This window comes from Gopherus flavomarginatus, chromosome 2 (genome assembly GCF_025201925.1).
Source record: "Gopherus flavomarginatus isolate rGopFla2 chromosome 2, rGopFla2.mat.asm, whole genome shotgun sequence".
Classification (NCBI taxonomy): domain Eukaryota; kingdom Metazoa; phylum Chordata; order Testudines; family Testudinidae; genus Gopherus; species Gopherus flavomarginatus.
The window spans coordinates 42205711-42228054 of record NC_066618.1 but is presented as its reverse complement, the minus strand read 5'-3'; the positions used below and the strand labels follow the sequence as shown (position 1 = coordinate 42228054).

At 42.6% G+C, this 22344-nt stretch overlaps 2 protein-coding genes across 2 annotated transcripts in view; one reads left to right on the top strand and one right to left on the bottom strand.

The window, feature by feature from the left end:
* Window positions 1–22344, bottom strand: part of LOC127044584 (tRNA (cytosine(38)-C(5))-methyltransferase-like) — a 513024-nt gene that overhangs the window by 169101 nt on the left and 321579 nt on the right. The window lies entirely within an intron of this gene.
* VIM (vimentin) lies at window positions 6381–17037 on the top strand. Its single transcript, XM_050939605.1, has 9 exons — window positions 6381–7017; window positions 7957–8017; window positions 12781–12876; window positions 12956–13117; window positions 13697–13822; window positions 14754–14974; window positions 15082–15125; window positions 15935–16020; window positions 16670–17037. Exons 1-9 carry the CDS (start codon window positions 6467–6469, stop codon window positions 16709–16711), a joined length of 1389 nt encoding a protein of 462 aa, XP_050795562.1. The 5' UTR covers window positions 6381–6466; the 3' UTR covers window positions 16712–17037.

Sequence of the window (22344 nt, the reverse complement as noted above, 5' to 3'; positions counted from 1 at the left end):
TTACAAATCAAGACTCATGAGTTTCATTATATATACAGATGTTTTTAGACATACAGATACAGGGCCTGATCCTGCGATTTTTTTCTTGTGCAAGTAGTCCTTATACAAGTATAGAATATACAATATCGGTAAAAACAGCACACCCAACATTGACTAATATCAATAAAAATTATTTGTCAATTGAGAGAATATCAAGGGAAACAGAAAGTGGATATTTTGTTGCACTTGCAGAGCATGATTCTTCATTCCATTCAGGGCTCTTTTTGCTGCACGACTGGAGCAAAGGGGCCATAAGTTTATGTACAACTAACCCCTGGGGAAAATTCAGGAATCACTGATATTTTATATGTAATTAATAGTCATAGCTAATGACTTACATTAAAAATGCAATTTAAAAAATCATGCCATTAACTTAGCTCTGCTCTGTACCAACTCAAGCTAGAACCATGAGTCTAATGGGTTAAGGAAGGCTTGGCCAACTTAGTATTAGGATGAGAAGCCAGGGCATTGTAATAAACAGTGCTGGAAATTCTTTAATGGCATTTTACTTCTGGGCATTACTGAATATATCCTAGTATGGTGTTAGTGTCAGCAGACCAGGTTGTAGGCAGTCAGACTGTGACGAAGTGGGAATTTTCCTGTAATATTTTGTACAAATAGTGTGTGTGCCTTAGTTTCTCCTATATGCTGCATTGTTAACTAGGTGGCAGAAAAAGGTTGTTTACTCTCCGCAGAGACCTGGAGATACAGGTTCAACTGACACTAGCTACCTGGGGTCTGGGCCTCATGTCCATGGAGAGTTCGAGAAGACACTGGCCACTCCAATTGCCTGGAAATTTGGTACCTAGAAATTAACAAGCATGGATGGGCCACCTCTCTGCAGGAAGCCAGACGTGTTTAACCAGCTCAAGAACAAAGAGCTGAGGAGTGCCAGGTGACTACGTTCATCCGAGAACGAAGGACTGAGGCGGGGTCAATTGGGTTGTTGTTAAGTGCGGGCTGCTAGATGGGGAAGCCTCTTGTGAAATGGAAAAGAGGGGTCAGAAGGCTCTGGGCTGACCAAGATGGACTATGCTGTAACTTTCTGTTCTCCACGCTAACTAAGACTTTTTACGCTGTGTTCCAGACACCTAATACACCCAACTGTTTTTACAATGCTGGCTGAGAGTCACCGCAGAAGCTGAGGGTGGGGGTGTACTGGTCACTTTGCATGTACACGTCTCTCTTAAGTCTCCAAGTCAGGTGAACTCCCTGAAGGGAGCTCACGGTGCGAAGTAGGAGTGCTGAAGGCTCTGAGCTTCAGTCTAAGGAATGGTGAAGCCAAGTGGCTTACCCTAGTAAAAGAATGTGACCCTAAGTAGCTCTGGCACACTAAAAGGGTCCTCCCTCTTAACGACTGTTCCAGAACTCCAAAACTGTGGTTCCATGATACAAGTGGTCAGAGTCCAAATGCCAGAGCCAAGGGGCAAGAGAGTGTTGGAACCAGGGCCAAAGTTCAGAACTGCAGTCACAGTCTGAACACTGGAGCCAATGGTCAGGAATCAGAGCTGAAGGCCAGGATTGGATTACCAGGAGTCAGGGAAGGATGGAGCAGGGCTGGTTCTGACAAGAGTAAGGCTGGGACACAGGACTGGAGCAAGGCTGGGTGCAGAGCAGGATCTGGGCTGGAGCCATGGAGAAGCAAAGCAGGAGTAGGGATTGGAGAGAACCAAACATAGGGAGGCAGGGAGTTCATAGGCATGTGTACTGAGCAGTCAGCAAGCTACTGTTGCTGCTGGGCTTAAGACAGAGTGACCAGACAGCGAGTGTGAAAAATCAGGATGGGGGTGAGCGGATAATAGGAGCCTATAAAAGAAAAAGACCCAAAAATCAGGACTGCCCTATAAAATCGGGACATCTGATCACTCTAGCTTAAGAACCATCCTGCTAGTTTCCTCAGTCAATCAGACAGGGTGGACCATCAGACAGCCTACCTGACTCGTTAAGAAAAACAACAAGGAGCCAGTAGCACCGTACTCCTTGCTGTTTTTGTGGATACAGACTAACCCGGCTACCCCGATACTTGACTCGTTAAGGTGTCAGGAGTACTGAACAGGTGCAAGTGCAGGGCCTTACTCATGACAGTTAGTGGCCACAGTGGTCCTAGAAATGCCATCTTTCTGATGAGTCAGGAAATGAAGGTCCTGACCAGTTATGGCCATTAAGGACTCCACAGCACTTATCCAAAAGTAAGAGTGTTAACCATGGTATTATGTCCAAATTCCAATTCTGGGCCTGCCTAAAATTCCCTGTGAAGTTTCAACTGGATACAATATTTTCCCACTGCCACTGGATTTTCTTGCTTCCCAGGAGGTGCACGGAGAGGTCAGTCCATGTACTCCTTTGACAGCATGGACTGAGCGTGGCAGACCTTATGGACTCTGCAATAGGGGAGAGACTCATTGCACCTTCCCCCACTTAGGACCTGTGTAAGGGCCACCCAACAAATGATGCTAAAAGTTTAATGCCATTCTGATTATCACATTCTGGCTACCAACTTCTTAACACTTCTAGTAAATTTCACGGCAAAGAGCAACAGTAAGGCTCCCGCCCAAGAAATGCACAGGTCAGAAAGGAACAAACATATGGCAAATCATATTTAAATATTAGGGTTTTCAAATTTATTTGCTAAAGCAAACACCCCTGAATTTTGGGGAAAATAAATGCTGAAAACATGACACTCATTATCAACATGTGAAGCATAAACAATTAGTGTTCCATTAGTAAAAGTACAGTGCTGACTGGGTGTGGTGCATCTTTTTTTAAAAAGTACTGCTAAACTATCAGTACTTACCAAGTAGAACATTTTTAATCTATGAGGCTGCTTGTTATGTGCTGCCATACTTTTGCTTTCTCATGGAGGGAGTGTGTATTCTTGTGCCAGGACTTTAAGAAGACTCACAAAGATTTATAGCTGAAACCTGATGGCTGAAATAAAGAGCTCTCACAGAGCCAGGATGGCACATCTCAGGACAGTCCAGGATGCCAGTAGAGTTAGCTCCACAAATGCTCTGTGTGTGTGTGACCCCTGCCTCCTATTGAATGAGAGAATGAAGTGAGCTGTAGTGCAGGACTTGTGTTGCAAACACTTCTGTAGCTCAACCATGTCAGCTTCACTTGCTTGACTAAGCTGCAATGAAAACAACAAAGTAAGGCCTGAAGGAGGGTGGCAGAGAGGTCCAAAATAAATCCCTTCATTTAGATCCAAACTACATTCTTTTGTTTCCAGATCCTATCCAGAATAAAAACACAGTACAAATTCCTTTATAAAACATTTCTTCACAAAATATTCTGGGCCTGATTCTTCCTCATGGGATATAAGTATCTCCCACTCACTTGATTGTGCCGTGATAGGAGAATCAGACCCTCTACTTTGCAACTTCATCGTCCATCTGTATGTTCATGTCTATCAGCATATCCAATATAAATATTAGTTTTGAGGGGGTTGTGAGCTAGATGATGAGAGATTTAAAAAATAAAAACAAAAAAGTTACACTAGATCAAATAGTTTTTCATAGCAATTAAAGATAAAAAAGACCTAGAAAGACGTCTTTTCCCCAGTAGAGAGAGAGTTTTTCCCTGATGTTCCACTATTTTTTCCTTTTCTTAGTTTCATTCCATAACTTCTAGTTTTAATTCCTGTACCACCTACATAACTTCTCTTCCCTGCTGAGTGCCCCATCCTTTTAAGGCAAAATTCCCATTGACTACAAATGGGAGTTTTGCCGCAGTATAACATGCAGCATCTGATCCTTGATATTTATATCCTTCAGATAATTGCTGCCAGTTATTATGTCTCACTATAGTTGTCATTTAGCCAATTGATCTCTTCAGGCCTGATCCTATGCCCATTGAAGTTAATGGCAATGCTCCCATTAACTTAAATGGTTCAGTTATTAAACTGGAGTCTGCTCTCACGTTCAAATCATAGAGGGTTGTGCCAAGACGCAGGAGCAAGATCTTAATCCGGTGTCATTCGACTATTCTGGTAACATTCTATTCTATCTACTTTCAAATTTTAACTAATGGAAGCGTCTCTTGTTAAAACGTTAACAAAACAGAACAATGAAAGAAATCTGCACCTTCACTGACCCCCCAAAATCTAGTCCATTAGCTCACCTAGCCAAAGGAAATTCCAAAAATCTCGTTTGGGCCTGACAATTTTGTGCCTAATAAGTAATACCTGAGATTACAATAATCGAAAGAAGTTAACAAAAAAGGTTTTCTCCATTTGTCAGTGTTTATTTCATATGTTTGACAGCCCTTTGCATATAATTAATTTCACTGTTTTCCTGATATTCAATTTCCCCCAAACAGCTACAGGGAAGAAGAAAAATCTCGTACGCAATTTTTATTTTATAAAATAATCAGCACATACTATTTAATGGTTATCAGAACCTGGATTTTTTTCTTATCAATATCAAAACTTTTGAATTGTCACTGTGCCTTTAAAATAGATGTCTATAGTGTCTAGCCTTGAGTTGTTTCACACAGTCAGTAACTGTTTTTATTTAGCCTGGGATGTTGTTACTAACATGGCTGTTCCGTGCTGTGTCAGGTTGCATTGTGTGTTTTTCTGCTAGAGCCCTTTTTATAAAGGGTTTAAAATATGTCAAACAGAAGACGGGTTAGGGAACAGGGTGATGTGGGGGGAAGTTTGGGTTATTTCGATTTAGTCAGTGCACAGGAATCAGCTTAGGGATTCCCTTCCATGCTTAGGGGCAGCCACCAGAGCCTCTGAGCACACCATGCCAGACAACAAGCTCCAGACTAGCCACTGCCTCCCCCCAAATTGCCCCCCCATGAGCAGCAGCCCAGCTTATGCACAGACTTGGTGACAGCAGAGTGGCCTGTGTACACCACAAGCTACCTGGGAATGTACCAAGCATGAGCGAGGGCGGTATGGTGCATGTATCGGACATCAGCACTCAGCCTTGAGCATGCGCTTAGTTCACCCCTCTCTGCACACAGTGCTGGCATGGCAGAGCAGGCATCAGTGACTCCTAGAGAAAGTGAGTTTGTCCGCCTCCTTGCTTAACCCCGAGCCCTCATCCTGCACCCGTCCCAAACCCAGCCTCCATGCCAGGGCACCAGGGGAGTATGGAGAGTCCTGACCCCCAGCTCCGTAAAGCACACGGACACCCTTTCTCACGGCATGAGAGCCCACCTAGAGTGCCCAGCTGCTACTCAAAAAGCCAAGGAAAAGAATTGCAAAGTGCTCTGGCCCTTTCCCTCTCTTCTCTATCCCACTCCTCAGTCACTCCCTTCCATGTCTGATTCCTCCGTCTTCCGCTCTCCTCATCCCCTCCTCTCCTTTGCTTGATCCTCCCAGCCTGCTTCTTGCTTACTCTCCTCCTCCTCTCCCACCCTGCCTCCTATTGATCCCGTGATTCCCCCACTTCCTACTGTCCCCTCCTGATCCTCCACCCTGCCTCCTACTGACCCCAATTCTCCCTGCTTCCTGACCCTCTCCTGCTCCCCCCACCCTGCCTCCTACTGACTCCCTCCTACTCTCCCCACCCTGCCTCCTACTGACCCTGATTCCCCATCTCCTTCTGATCCCCACCTTGATTCCCCCACCTTCCTCCTACTGACCCCCGACCCCCACCCTGCCTCCTACTGACCCCAATTCTCCCTGCTTCCTGACCCTCTCCTACTCTCCCCACCCTGCCTCCTACTGACCCTGATTCCCCATCTCCTTCTGACCCCCACCTTGATTCCCCCACCTTCCTCCTACTTACCCCCGACCCCCACCCTGCCTCCTACTGACCCCAATTCTCCCTGCTTCCTGACCCTCTCCTACTCTCCCCACCCTGCCTCCTACTGACCCCGATTCCCTATCTCCTTCTGACCCCCATCTTGATTCCCCCACCCTTCCACCTACTGACCCACCGACCCCCATCCTGCCTCCTACTGACCCCGATTCCCCCCCACCTCCTACTGCCCCCGCCTGATCCCCCACCCTGCCTCCTACTGACCCTCTTCTGCTCCCCCATCCTGACTCCTAATGACCCCCCGATCCTGCACCCTGCCTACTGACCCCCTCCTGCTCTCCCCACCCTGCCGCCTACTGACCCCCACGCCCTGTCCCCTCATCCTGAGCCCCCGCAAACTGCCCCGTCCCTCCCTGGGCCCGGGAATCCTGACCCCGCCCCGCAGCCTTTGTGCGCACTGCAGGGCGGGCCCGGGCTGGCAGCAGAGAGACCCCGGCCCGGCCCCGCCCCGCCCCGCTCAGGCCGAGAGGCGGGGCCGCCCGGCTGGCCGGGTTGGCTGGCTCGGGGCGGGCCGCGCGGCCGAGCCGAGCCGAGGGCGTGGCGGGGGTATAAGTACCGCCGCGGGCAGCCACCGCCGTTCTCCTTCGTCTCTCTCGCTCCGGCAGCAGTCGCAGGACCCAGCGCCCCCGGATTACAAAGCGCCGGCCGCCGCCATGAGCACGACCGTGAGCAGCAAGAGCTCGTACCGCAGGATGTTCGGCGGCGGCAGCCGCCCCAGCACCTCGGGCAGCCGCTACATCACCTCTTCCAGCCGCTACTCGCTGGGCAGCGCCGTCCGCCCCAGCAGCATCCGCCTGGTCTCCTCCTCGCCCGGCGGCATCTATGCCAGCAAGTCCTCGGCCCTGCGGCTGCGGAGCAGCCTGCCCCCCACGCGGCTCATGCACGACACCGTGGACTTCTCGCTGGCCGATGCCATCAACACGGAATTCAAGGCCAACCGCACCAACGAGAAGGTGGAGCTGCAGGAGCTGAACGACCGCTTCGCCAACTACATCGACAAGGTGCGCTTCCTGGAGCAGCAGAACAAGATCCTGCTGGCCGAGCTGGAGCAGCTCAAGGGCAAGGGCACCTCCCGCCTGGGGGACCTCTACGAGGAGGAGATGCGGGAGCTCCGCCGGCAGGTGGACCAGCTCACCAACGACAAAGCCAGGGTGGAGGTGGAGAGGGACAACCTGGCCGATGACATCCTGAGGCTCAGGGAGAAGTGAGTGCTCCGGGCGCGGATGGGTGGGGAGGGGGCGCGCAGGCTTCGACCTCAGGGCAAAGTGGGGAGCGAAGGGAACAATCTACAGCTCCAGAGTGCGAGAAGGCCCTCCGCCTCCCCCCCCCCGCCTAAAAACACCACTTAAAGTTGTTCTGATGGGTCAGCCCCAACTAGATGGCCATTGAAGCTGAGTTCAGCATCAGGGAGGTGGCGGGAGTGCACAGATCCAGTCCACATGGATAACTAACTGGTGTGTATCCATAAACGAACTGGTCTGCAGCCAAAAGAAGCCTGATGTATATTCAAGGCGCTTCTAGTCCAGATTAAAGTTGAAGAAGCAGGCTGTTATGGAAAACCATCATGGATGGCCCCCATCTTCTAGGGGAATCTCCAACGTGGGTCTCTAGTATTCTGTTCGGACAGTGTAGTGAAAAGACCAAGTAAACAGTTAGCTTTGCCACACTCTCATCTGGGTTCTTAGTACTTACTGTGTTGTACCATGGATCTTATCTTGAGGTTTTTGGTGGGTTTGAAAACTTCGGTTTGGCAAATTAATCCACTTCTTAAATATTGCAGCCTAACAGAATCTGAATGTAGCAAAAGATTATTTAAAACCAACCCAAATCTAGGTCAACCTTTTGTTGCGCATTAGCTGAATAAGCAGTAACGGTTTTGGCACTGCTTGTGTTAGGCTATCTGTGGATTTCAGACTGCTGTAACAGCAGAAAGCCTCAAAGCCCAGTCATGCAAACTTAATGAAGAGGGCACAGACCAGAAAAATGTCGGAACGAGATGCCTTTTGTCAGAGGCCCCATCTTCCCCCTCTGACTGGGATGTTGGCTGGGTGTGGCTACCAGCTGGATTTGAACAGACACTAGTGCTGGTTTTCTTTTTCCCCCCCTTAGTTTGTTTGTTTAATCAATATGCTACTATTTTTAGGTTGCAAGAAGAGATGATTCAGCGAGAAGAAGCTGAGAGCACCCTGCAATCTTTCAGACAGGTTTGTAGTAATCTCTGCATATTAAAATGCATAATAAGGAGCACACTGAATGTAAACCGAAATGTGTAAAGTTGGCATAATGTACAAGTCAGATGTAGGGCCACCTAGTGGTAAAAAAGCAACTTGTAAAGGTGCAAGACTTCTCTCAGTACCTCCAGGAAGTTACTCTGATCAAGGGCATGGCCATTCCTTTAGTCTAGAGACTGGTAAAACTGGAAACAGTTAACTTTTAAAGTATTTGGAGATTCTACTAAAACATAGCAGATCTGACACTTCTGAATGTATTTGCAATAAGTAATTTGAAATAGAAGTGTTGGCTTGCATGACTAGGTACAATGTCTAACACATCAGAGGTGAACTCTTAAAGCAGGGAGTGGACAAGTGTAGAAATAAGACTCTAATTTTTTTGTGGGGGACTTTTTTTAACAAGAATCCACCAGTCCTCATGCAGTAACTACTTGTTTCCTTTAGGAGGATGATAGTCTAAGTGGAGAGGGGAACAGCTATTGTTTTGCTTTATCCAAGACTAGCCTATTCTACAAACTCGCTCCAATGTGGAATCGCTTTCTGATCCAATAAGGGTGAAAGGGAGCCATCTGTTCGCTTGGCTGAAGGGTATTAATGGTTTCTATGGGATTCACTATGGAATGCAGATACAGGCATTATGGCAAGCGTGGTGGCAGCAGATTGAAATAATAGAACTCTTTGTATAGAAGAGTGGCTTGCTGCAGGCTGCATTCTTACAGAATGTGTAATGATGTAAGCGTGTTTTAGAGAAATGTTTTATAACATCAGTTATTTTAGATATGGCCCAGTCTTGAAATTCCTAGTTCAGGACTCCTGCTCTGAAATTCTTGCAAGATAAGAATGGCTCTAACATGTGAGAATTTTCCTGTTAGAGCTGTCTACTGATAGGTCAGACAACTTCTCTTTCTGGCGGCCTTCAGATTTTAGGGGAGGGTTATGACCAGGGATCTTAGTTTTCTGTGATCAAAATGAAATACTGAACTTTAATTCCCTAGTCACAATACATTTAGGTATCAGTTGAACACAAGGTTTTTACTGATAATTTTATTAATCATGGTCGATGGCACTGGTAGGCTTCAAACTTCCTTAAAAATTGTAATTAATAGAATTGCAGTTTGTATTTTTTACATGTACCAAACACTTCTATGTCTGTTTTATACAGTAGAACCCCATTTATCCAAGCCTCCATTATCCAGCTCTCCCTATTTAACCAAGCCACCTATGGCTCACTGCCCACATTCACCCATCTTAAAATAAGAGGTAGAAAGCTCTTTGCCAGTTCTCCTGATAATCAGAATTTTTTATTCTGATCTGGCCCCAGTCACAATTAGGTCGGATAAATGGAGTTTCAATGTATGATTTAAATTTTTTTCACAAAATAGAAAAACTAAATATTCTCTGTAAATGGAAACTGTGGTGAGTTGGGTTTTTTTGGTTGTTGTTTTTGGCAGAGAGGAGGAGGCTTCATTTTTTTTTTTCCCATGGCAAACAGATTTCTAGGATCCCTGGTCATATCAAAAGTTAATAACAATCAAGTCATAAGATTATGTGTACTGGATTTTTCTTTAAAAGAAGTTCTCAAAGGAGAAACATTGAGTCATCTAAACATTAATGTGAATTGTAAGCTGTCTAGATAACTTTGTACTTTCAGTAAAAAAACTAGGCTTCAGTTGATATATAGGTTTTGAGCTCTTCCAAGTCAGTCCAACACTGTAAAATGCTCTGAAGACCAGCTCTGCTTGTAGCCTGCTGGTAATGTTGGACAACTCACATCACCCATCTGTGCCTCAATTTCCCCATTTTACAGGTGGAGGATGGAGGGAATAGCTTTTTTGTAAAGTGCTTTGAGATCTACTGAGGAAAAGCACTATATTAAAAGCAACTCTAGGTGTTCTTGCAACTTCAGCCTTTCTTTTCATTAGTTAAAAACAAACCCAAAACTTCTAACTAGAGTTTGGATTTCTTTATAGAACTTGCCTCTCACAAGACTTTTTTTTTTTTAAGAGACTATCACTGTGGAAAGGCATTACTAGAATTCCTTTTATCTCCAGCCAGCTGGGCTCAGATGTGGCTTGGGTCACAAAATTGCATAGTCTGGTATTGTCTGGTATTCTAGAGTCCCTAGTGGATGCCTGTCTAAATAACAACCAGAATTTTGCCAATCAAGCTGAATTGTACCAACGTAGTCCCAAGCCTTGCTCAAGACAAATAACATGAGCTCTTTATGCAAGAATGAAGGCATGTTGAAAAATGGAGTTGCTTGCCTGAAATGTGGACAATACCAGGCATTATCTTAATGAACCTCAATTTCTTCTGTATTTAAAGAATAGTGATATTGATGTTTCACATCATCAGGCTTGTCTAACACTTGTTGCACTGGCTTACCTAACGTAATTGACTTAAACTGGTGTAAAGTCCTGCATAGGCATTCTTAAATGCACTTAACCTTGATCTAGTTCCACTGAGCTGAACTCAGCAAAGAATCTAGGTAAACTGGTTTAAGTCAGGCTTAATTTATTAAAGGTGTGCAAAGGATCTTGCACTTACCTGCCCTTTTGAAGGGACACAGTTCTCTTTCAAACTGATCTAACTGTCTAGAGTTGGAGGAAGGGAGTGCTCTCAGCATGCACTCTGTCCTATTCCTTGGTGTTAAACATTTTAGCATATTTCATAGACTGGATTATACTTAGTTGCCATATGCTAATAACATAAATGATGTTTGTATTCTAATAAGCAGGTTACTCAGAAGTGATTTTTTTCTCTGCAATCTCAATCCTTGCTGTACCTAGATGCCCAGTACCGCCATTAGTATTACAGAATGGGATACATGTACTGAACCTTTAAGATGTAAGGTGTCAGTAATACTAGATGCATAGAATTCAGTATTTAATACTGGTCAGCAGAAGTACAGGCACCAACCATAAATTTCACTGAAGACCTGTTACTCACATTCAGTATGAGTGCCACTATCTTGGGTCTGACTGCAAATGACTTACACACTTTAAGGTAGGAAAACAGGAGGAAGTTTTAAAGATGCATGAATCTGAGGAATAAAAAAGCCTAAACAAGCATTGGCATGACAAATATCTTTCCCTTGGTGAATGGATGTCAAAAGTTTGACATACAAAACTAAATATATAGCTTGCTATGGACTTTCTTTCTCAAGAAGGAACAGCCTTAGTCTTCCTACCAGGGCACAGAAGCTTCATGCTATTTCAGCCTTTAAGTATAGTTTCAAAGAACTGTAGGACACTATTTTTGTGGCACTTAAAATTCCACATCAGAACAGCAAAATAACACTCGCATGGTAAGAGCTGTTCTTCAAGTAACCAAATAAGTTCACTTGCCTTACATAGCTTTTCATTCTGAAGCAGTTACCTGTTCAACTATTTGATGCATCTGAGTTCATCCATCATCCTTTGATAAAGCTTCAATGAGTTGCTTGCTTTAGGGCACAGCCAGGTAGCAAGTGCATCCGTACAAAGAATGAGTTACAGCAATGTATACCCAGCTGGACTGCTACTAGGGAATGTGTCTGAGAGCCCCTGGCAAGACTGACTTCTTGGCTCAAATTCAGAGATGCAGCTAGAAATATACAGGCTTATCCAGTCCTCTAATATTGTCCCATCACTATGAATATGCTTAAACAAAAGTCCAAGTAAATATTCAAATCTGTGCATCATCTAATTGCATATCTGGCTCCAACAGACTGCTTTGAAAACTTAGCCCTGATGCTAGGACTAAAGGGCTTCTTAACCACTCTAACATGGCCCTCCAAAACTGGAAAAAAGATTGATTACAAGTTATGCTTAAATTAATTTCATTCCATTCATTAAACTATATTGCATTGTGCTCATGTAATGGAAGCACGTGTGGTAAGTTGGAACATCTCCAACTAAAGTTTATCAAGTTAGTCCCTCCACTGTAGGCTGTTGTTTCAACTCTAATGTATGTGTTCGGTCAATTTGAAGTTTATGGCATGCTTGTAGTTCAAGACTTTTCAGGTACCACTGGTTAAAATGAGTGGGGGAATACACCAGAAGTAACAGTTTGTATGCCAGATGTGCCATCAATTTAAGATTTAATATGTAAATGATCCCCTTAAATTCTATGAATCTTTGACAATGTGCACAAGGTCGATAATTAATTAGATTTGTATAAACCTCCTCCCAGAATGCCTTGACCTTAAAAGCGCTTTAGGTTGTACACAATTAACCCACCAATGAATTCTTCCTCTCTGAGATAAAGCATGGTGCCAAGCTGAGCACTAGTAGTGCTATCTAGTTCTGTAATGAGGACAGTATGCAGTAACATCAAATAGAAGGTAGGGAGGTGTTCTGATGAATAAAATATATCAACTTTTTTTCTAGGGATTGGATTAATGTTGCCAGAGAATTTGGCAAGAAATTGCTTAACTTTGTTATCCTGACTCTCATATTTATTATCTTCTGATGGATGCATAACAAATACTTCAGAAAAATCCAAATGGTTTTGAGTTAGACTGAAACATGTGCTGCTTGATTTAATGCTTATGTATAAAATATATACACAATTGACAGCTGACATGCAACTCTGTGCATGCAAGTACCCAATTTGCAAATACATTTCATATTTCTGGCTACAGACTTTCAGGGAGGTCACTGTGCTGTTTGACTTGCTATCAAAGTAGCAGTAAACTTGCTTATTAAACTGATTCATTTTTTTCCGCTTGCTAAATGATCTTTCCCTTTAATTAGGATGTGGACAATGCTTCTCTGGCACGTCTTGATCTTGAGCGCAAAGTTGAGTCCTTGCAAGAAGAGATTGTCTTCTTGAAGAAGCTTCATGATGAGGTAAAGTGCATATTCATTAGATTATTAATCTGTACCTTCTACCATAGAACAGTACTTGACTGTCCACTGTTTTCTTAAGGAAATTCGGGAACTGCAGGCCCAGATTCAGGAACAACATATCCAAATTGATGTGGATGTTGCTAAACCAGATCTCACTGCTGCCCTGCGTGATGTCCGTCAGCAGTATGAAAGTGTTGCTGCTAAGAATCTTCAGGAAGCTGAAGAATGGTACAAGTCCAAGGTAAGTGGATGGCCCTTGTGGCAATAAGGATATTTGGCTTAACTTTACTTTTTAGATATCCATGATAGCTTTGCCATAATACATAACTACTTACATCCCGGAGGCAAGGCTTTATCTAACTGCCCCAAAACAGGTACTGCCTGTCATAAGTCAACACTAAGTCTTGATCCATAATACTGTGTCAAGAACCTAGATACTACAGTAGTTTAATGTCTGTTTTGTCATAGTTCCTATTCTTTGCATAGCTAGAAGAATCCCATGTATTAAAGGATGGCTTGTGTACAGATGAGCTGGTAGAGGAAGAAATGGATGGGTGTAGATATAGCGCAACATACATTGTAGATAAAGAATGATGAACGCTAACTTCTGAAGATGTGATCATTCTCTAATTTGATGGTTAAAAATGAAATCAAGAGTTGTAACAGCATGACACTAGTTTGGAGCCTTTCTTTCAAATATTAAGATCTTTCTATGTGCAGTCTCTTACTCACCAATCCTCTTACCCTTATCTGGGACACTGGAGTAGGATACATTTTTGTTAAAGTATTGTACTAACTGTAAATCTGGCTTTTTCAACAGTTTGCAGATCTCTCTGAAGCTGCTACTAGGAACAATGATGCCCTACGTCAGGCCAAACAGGAAGCTAATGAGTACCGCAGACAAATACAGTCCCTCACCTGCGAAGTTGATGCACTTAAAGGAACTGTAAGTGCAAGATACCACTGCAGCTGTTACTACTTGTGCTGTTACCTTGTCACATTAAATGCTAAGATGGATGTGAATAGAAGTGACCTATCAAACAAGATGGCAGTCTAAAATGGAATTCTAAAATATAAGCTAAAGGTCCTTTTTGATTAACCTGCAGCTTTCAGCTGTGTGCTGGCTGACTATGGAATGAAGGTGAAGGAGGTGACCGTTCAGCTTTGACACCTTATTTTTAAAGCTGAAATATTGAGCAGTGTATATAAATTTGCAAGCTGAGTAATTGAAAGATTAATCCACTGTTAACTAATCTTGCACTTCACACTGTACTCCTTGTTAATTACATTTTCCTTTGGAAAACAAAAGGCTTCATATCTAACTTTAATTGTATATTGGTATCTCTATGAAACAAAGCAAGATTTAAAGAATGGACATGTTTTTTCTCTGTATAACTAAGCAAATCTTTAAGATTGTCAAACTCTACTTAATGTGGAAACTTCAATAACTAGGCACTGTCAGTGGTACAAATCTAGGTCTCTGAAAATAAACCACTGACCTGATTTGTACTAGATGAAACTTGCAGGTGAGGTTTCTCAGGCTGCTCTTGGATTGTGACACAGGGAACTTAGGGACAATACCGCCTACTTCCACTTCAAATGCAAGGTGCACTGTGACCCTGCCTCTTCTGATATGTAAATGTTATACTACATTGCTCCCATAATTGCCCCATGAGAGGATGAAAGAGCAACAAATGGCAGTTAGTCATGTCATGTTTTTAGCCCCTTCCACTAGTGCATTAATTAGTGGTGAGGTTATTAAACTTCTATAATAGAATAGAACATGTTGGGTGGGTATGTGGTGTTAAACACCCAACAGATGAAGTCTGACAGCTACTAAACTGCAGCCAACACTTCATTTGAAAATTCTCTTGCAGAATGAATCCCTGGAGCGCCAGATGCGTGAGATGGAGGAAAACTTTGCTGTTGAAGCTGCTAACTACCAAGACACTATTGCCCGTCTGCAGGAGGAAATCCAAAACATGAAGGAGGAAATGGCTCGTCATCTTCATGAGTACCAAGAACTGCTGAATGTCAAGATGGCTCTTGATATTGAGATTGCTACATATAGAAAACTGTTGGAGGGAGAGGAGAGCAGGTAGATAAAACTAATGCAAATATGGCCAGCAACTCGGAAGAGTAGCTGCTATAAGAATTACCAAATTCCAGAGACTAGCTTCACTAAACTTGAATTCTCTTTTGCAGAATTACTGTGCCTATTCCAACTTTTGCTTCCCTGAATCTGAGGGGTAAGTAGTATCTAATTTCTCACGAATAGTGTTGGGAAGCTTCTTTGACAAGGTGTATCCTTTTGCTGTGGTAAACTAATACTCTAAAGACAGCTTCCTTTTAGCCTGGTGTAATTGATGCAGGTTTTGATAGCCAAACCCAGATGTTGTTGTTCTTTTTAACACCAGAGACCTCTAATTCAAAACATTGGTATTTTAACTACTTGTTTTGAGTGGCTGGGGCACTTTTAGTTCAGGAAGAGATTCCTTGTAATAACTTCACTAGTCACAAAACACTGGCTATAGGTTTTGTTATGATCTTGGATACCCAACTGAAGACAACTTAAAAGGGTTTTTTCTGAAGGCAGGAACTCATGCTCCCTGAAAATCAGGCCCTTTTGAGATGTCAAAAGGAGCACCTGAAAATCAACACCAGGATCATTAGCCACTTCCAGAACTCTTGCCTGCATCTATGCAAGATATCTGAATTAGAGTTGGTTGTAGCCAGTTACTTGTCATTTAAAATAACCTCAGACTGGAGCCCTCTATATTGAGTAATTTCTGTAAGTGATCTGGATAGAGACCTCCTAAACAGTGTTTTTGAAGTCTTACTTTAACAATGGGTGATCAGAATTAAGTGATGGCTAAAATTACAAAACATCTAGCAATTTTAGGACCTTAATTGTTGGTGCCTGGCACTTGTCATGCTATGAAGTGCATCAGTCTTTCCTGTAAAGAATCGGTCTATTCTATCACTCATTTGCTATTGCACATACATAACTTAAACTAGATCACTGAAGAATCATAACAGACCAATTTTACATCTGCAGAAACCAACATTGAGTCTCATCCTATCGTTGACACCCACTCAAAGAGGACACTCTTAATTAAGACTGTTGAAACCAGAGACGGACAGGTTGGTGCCAATTTAGTTTCTTTTAGTGGAGGAAGTAAAACAAATGACAAATATAGATATAACACTGTACATCGCAACAAGCTATTATCTAGTACATTCTAACTTCATTTACCAAACAGTGCATGCTGAAGTACCTTCCCAAGCTACAGTAGTGCAACACAGTATAGTAACATGCATTTGGGCTGAATATTTTGTACAGATCAGAATGTGCTAACTTCAACCTTCAAACTAGGGACCTCTCTATGCAGGGATGGCACAACATTCATAACCATGCTGTAAAGACATCTGTCCAAGGCTGCTACTTCTGTTTTCTCAGATATTAGATCTAGGGAGATGGGTTAGCTGGTTCTGAAATGATTCCTAAAAGTGACTTAGTTCTATGATATGGCAGGCAAATAAGGTGCTTGTAAACAAGATATTATTGCCCCCATGCCTTTTTGCTCACTTTCAACTAGGAATTTAATCAACCAATTGCTGACTTTTCTGTAAGTGAGTGGTTGTCATCAACTTCCACTATAGCATAAGTGGAAGATATTAGCTGTGCTGCTAATAGTGTAAAGACTTATTCTAGTAAAATTTAATTTTACATCAGATGTCTAGAGTATTGAAATTGCTCAGAATTAATGTAAGCTGTCTTATTCTTCAACAGGTCATCAATGAAACTTCCCAGCATCACGATGATCTGGAGTGAAAACCCTAGAGAAACTGCACATTTCTCACTTGTGCAGTGAAAAAATTCTTACCAGCAGAATTTAAAAAGTCCCTGTCTTAAAGGAAGAAACAGCTTAAGTGCCTTTCTGCAGTTTTTCCAAAAGTGCAAGATTATTATGCTAGAGAATAGGTATTAGATCTTGCAAACTGACTCTCCCTGAAGGTTTAGAGTTTACAATGGAGTCTAGTTTATGGATAGCAATATCTTGTGCTGCAATACTGTTTAAGTTTCTGAATTCAATAAAACTGCTTTTTCCAGCACAGTATGAGCAATTTCACTGCTTCAATAAATATTTGGAAAATGGCTTTTTAATGTGTTTTAATTTGTTAAACATTGATCGCTTTCCTTCCAAAAGCACTGGAATAGCAACTCTATGCTCAAAGTATCTAATAACCTGCACAACTCCATTAATGACAGTTGCATGGAACTTCATTAGAATCAGCAAAAACACTTGGAAGAAACTTACATTTGTACTCACTTCCTTAACTTTAGCTTGCTTCAAATTATGATACATGGGCACTGGACCACTCCATCTTGAATTAAATGGACTACACGAGTGGTTCTCGAACTTTTGTACTGGTGTACTTTCACATAGCAAGTCTGAATGAACCCCTCTTATACACTAAACTCTTGTTAAATATATATTTAACACTATTATAACTGCTGGAGGCAAAGTAGGGTTTGCGGTGGAGGTTGACAGCTCAAACCCCCTGTAATAACCTCATGACCCCCTGAGGGGTCACAAGCCCCAGTTTGAGAACTCCTAGTCTACACAAGCTGGCAGATGAGTAGATGCAAGTTGAACTGACACTTCTCTCAAATTACTAACTACGTATTAGTGAACATAGTGTTAGCCTTGCTTTCACAGGTGAGCATCCATGTTCATGAGCTGCAGGTGCTTGGTTTCAAAACCAGGCTATGGAATCATATCCAATGACTCTTCTTCTACCTATAGAAATTCACTGTTTTTAAAAAGTGAAAAGCTGCACCAGTGCCTCTGCATGGGGGTTGTTTAGATATACATAACTCCTTGTAAGTAGGGTGACTAGATGTCCTGATTTTATAGGGACAGTCCCAATTTTGGAGTATTTCTTATACAGGCTCCTATTACCTCCAAACCCCTCCTGCTTTTTCACATTTGCTGTATGGTCACACTACTTATCAGTGGCACCTAGAGCAAGGGCATTAACTATAAAAGCTACTGAAACTCATGCCATCCTACAAATGGTATTTACCATCCACTATAAGCCTAGAAGGGGGGAACAAGCCAGCTGTCTACCCTAAAACAACAATTGTGGGCTCATTGCCTATTGATGCTAGATAAAATCACTAAACTATGGCAGAAAAGAGAAGACAAAAATAGGTCAGATATTTGTAAAAATAGCCCATATCCCACAATCAAACCACTTCCTGATGCTGAAGTGGAGCTCTGGGCTTTTAATGCCAGGTGAGCCTAGGCTTTGGTGGCATGAAACAGTTTGTATGTGACTGCCTCAGAGTTAAGATGTTCAGTAAGTCACTTGACTTAGCTGTGTCTTTATTGCCTTATCTAAAGTAGTAGTAACACAACTTTCCAAGTATTTTGCATCTGTACCTCAAAGGGTCAAATTTTGTACAGGTTAAATGAGCAAGTAGTGCTCAGGAGCTTATACTGATGAACTGGCAGTAGTTACATTGGAAACTGTTTATCGTCCCTGTCAACAAACATGTCTTACCCTGCCACTAAGAGTAGCTTAATTGTATAAGAGTTTGTGTACTCCCCATGCGGACCCACAGTTATACAACCACATATCAACAATCACAAGCAGCTCAATAATACTTAATGGGGTGTTTCTGAAGATGGAGGTAAGCTCAACACTTAACACAATATTTACTTCCAGATATGTGGTGCACAGACAGATTGTCTGCTGGGAGTGAAGTAGACTGTTGGCTGCGGGGTCCCTGCCTAATTTGTTGCAGAATTTGGGAAGTGTATAGTTAGAGACAGAGTATTGCAGAAAGAGAAAGGATGGTCTCATGATTTAGGCAGTTGAATGCCCCCCTGAAGAAGTGGATTTTATCCCTACCTCTGCCTGTGTCATGCTAAGCAAGTCACTTAAGTCAAACTTTCCAGAGATGGTGACTAGTGTGGTTCTTGTTTTCTGGTTGGTTGACTGGAGACACTGGGTCTGGGGGGAATTGGCTGGAGCGTCTACATTGTTGGGTTATGAGTGTCTGGGAGAAGTATTCATGTAACCAGTTGGGTGTATTGCTGCCTGTGGATGTCTGTGTAAGTGCAGCACCTGCCAGAGGTTTGTAAATTGCCAAAAGCATCACAGGGTGTGAGGGATACCCCAGCTTGCTGGGACAAAGGGCGCAGCAGTCTGACAGTTTCGGTTTCACCTTGTGATCCCCATCACACATTAGGATGTAGTACTGCTCACCAGCATTTTTTAGCCATGTAGGCTGATACAACAAGCCATGCTTTCTGCTTGTCCCCTCGCTAAATGATGTAGAATGTAACTTGGATTGTCCAAAAATCCACTGTCTTCACCTGTAAGCAGAACTCCCTCCTGCTGCCTTATTTCTGTCTAAAAATTCCCTCTCTGGAAGATCTCAAGAGTCCCTTCATTAGCATTCAGGTCAGACTGTAAATGAGTGCCCGGTGTGAACCACACAATACTCAATGTACAAGTAGCCAGCCAGATAGATTAAACATCTCATGCCTGAAAGAAACCTGTTTCCCACTCTTTGGTGACCAGCCTCAATCACAGATCTTGAGAACATAACTTTCAGCATATATACAATACATTTCACTATGATTATGAGGATCAGTGTGACACAGGCTGTTATAAATCACTTCGCATGCACTCTTTGGGGAACTAATATTTAAATATCAGACCCAGGGGATCTGTGTAACCCTTATGCACCCCTGTGTTCTCTGCCAGTTTGTATCAAGACATCTCTGGGTCACACCTGCACATAAGGGGGCTGAATTAAGGATGAAGAGGAAACCTTAAATCTGGCATTTCCTAACATTTGAGTTCTCGACTGCAACTTCAACATTCTTTTAATGTAGAGTTTTTTTGGATGTAATAGATTAAAGAACCTTGTAGTGTCTGTTGTTTTCTCCCTGTGTTGGAAATTATAGCCTATGATCAATTCACCTCTGGACCTTTCCTTCATTAACATAAGTATTGAGCTCCTTAAATTGCTCAGTTTGTAGCATGCTTTCCAGAGATCAAATCATTCTTGTAGTGCATTCCTAAAGCCTTTCCAACTCTTCACCACATTTTCAAAAGCGAGGGCACTAAAGCTGAACACGGTATTCCAGCACTTGGTGCACTGGTGATCTCACTAGACAGTAGTTAAAAACAGGGAAAGAGTTCAATGAAAGGAAAAAAAGAAACATCCTTTGACCAGGGTAGAACAGGTGCCACTCTCAGTAAACCAGGACTTGTATTTAAGCCTTCTATATTTTGCTACTTCTGTCTAACAAATTACATCACACAAGGGCAAGAAAATCCAGGGACATAGCTGAAACAGTTTGTGGTGGTTAGAGGTGATGTAAGGTTATCCCTTGGTGACCCATGTATTATACCCTACATAATTTCCACATATATATAGAAACTTTCATCCAAGGATCTCGATGTTTAACAAATATTAAACCTCACAAAATCCCCATGAAGGATGGACTATCCCAATTTTACAGCTGGGGAAACTGAGGCAGAAAGCAGTTATGTGAGTTAGCCAAGGTCAGGCAACAGGTGTGGAGCACAGCTTGAATAGAATCCAGATTTGGTGCATCCCACCCCTCCACTTCAGACAGATGATAATATTTCTCCCCTATAAGTAACACAAGCCTCAGAACATCTGCAAATACATTTAAAACTTATTTGCTTTAGAAATTTGGGTAACTGCAGCAAGAGTTAGGGTAAATCAAATAGTGTATCGATCTTGTACAAACAATGTATTCCTAGGGTGTTGGGACACACTGTTCCCTGGTAGCTATTTTTACATTTTTTCCCCTAACACTATACAAAAAGAGGCCTTATGGTGAAATGACCCAAAGTACACAAATGGCTGGAAACCATCAGCTTCTTCACTTTGAGCATTAATATTATTGACTGTGAGCATGGATCACAAATTGTGGTGTTAGTCACCGCTCAAAAAATCATTAAATGATGTGTCAACAATGATCCAGAAATAAATTCTATATAGAATTTTGCTTAACTAACCATGCAGAATGCAGTGGTAATTGCCCCCTCATCAGGATCCAGTCTTTGAGTGGGCTTTACTTAGCAAAGGCAACCAGCATTTAACACTAGTCATCACTCAGGGACCATGTGAAGAGATGACTTTCCGTTATAGCAGCCACTTGGCAAGAGTTGACATTGCACCCTCCAGTGGCACTACCCAGCGAATGGAGACCACTTCATAGGTACTATTAGAGTTTTCCAGAAAGCAGAACAAAGCCACAATCTCCAATAGCATCTCCACCACTCAGGTCATTACAGTGGGAAATATAGTTTTCTTATGAGGTTGTTTGTTGGCTCAGTGGTAAGTAGCTTACTGCAGTTATATACTAACATACTCCTGATCTTCCTAGATCAAACAGCATGAAGGTAACACAGCCATCGGCCACCCTCTTAGTATGGTGAGACTATTCAGCTAGTTTTTGCTGTGGAATAATTTGCAGTATTCTTGCTCTTTCCCTGGGCAACTGGTTTTGTTTTATTTTTAAAGCAGGATTGAAAGCGCTATCCTATCGTCCTCCTTTAAGCTTCAAGTAGCACTGACCATAAAAGAGTAGGGATAAATCATATGATTCACTCTAGGTGGCTGACACCACTTCTTTTCATCTTGTTGCCAAAGAAATCAAAGACAAAGGAAACCAATCAGCATGTTTGGAAGTGGAAAAGCCACATCTGAAATAAATAGTGAGGGAATGGTAGCTATCTGTGGGTACTGTTACCACGTTAAGGGCAAGGGCCATCTTTCAAAGCAATATCTACCTTTCACATTCCGTTCTACAGAGCATCAGTAATAGCCATCACCATCTGACCACAGGGAGGAGTCGGACTATCAACCCCAGCCACCTAGAGTTGGGAGGCAATTCTCTAGTGTGTTTCTATAGCACCATTACTGCTAAAAATTGCACTGTTAGCTTAACCCTTTCATTGCTGTCAGCTAGATGCCTCATTAGGGAAGGTGACATTGCATTTCAGCTTATTTGTAAAGGCCTAGTATACATACATCAGCTAAGAAGGGGGAAAGGCTGCTAACTTGCTAATCATCATGTCCACAAAACAATTTTACTGCACTCTATTTCTCTGTTTGCACAAGATCAGTTCATTCTTAGCACGTTTGTTAGTGCAACTAACATTCTATCACAGCAAGCTGTTCTATTTCCACTCAACAAGGCAGAATTAGTGGGTTTAAAGCTACAAGTGAAAAGGGAGCAAGGTACACTTTGTATTCTGTATTGTAATTGAAATCAATATATTTGAAAATATAGAAAACAAGCCAAAAATATTTATAATAAATTTAAATGGCTATTCTATTCTTGTTTAACAGTGTGTTTTTTGACAGCCCTAGTTTAAACCTGCAACGGACCTATGCCCCATGCTGCA

Excerpts from the sequence above, each read along its gene's own strand:
- VIM (XM_050939605.1), top strand. The coding sequence starts at position 6,467 with ATGAGCACGACCGTGAGCAGCAAGAGCTCGTACCGCAGGATGTTCGGC. Across the intron at positions 12,877-12,955 it reads TGAAGAAGCTTCATGATGAG|GAAATTCGGGAACTGCAGGC; the intron begins GTAAAGTGCATA and ends TGTTTTCTTAAG. Across the intron at positions 15,126-15,934 it reads TGCTTCCCTGAATCTGAGGG|AAACCAACATTGAGTCTCAT; the intron begins GTAAGTAGTATC and ends TTACATCTGCAG.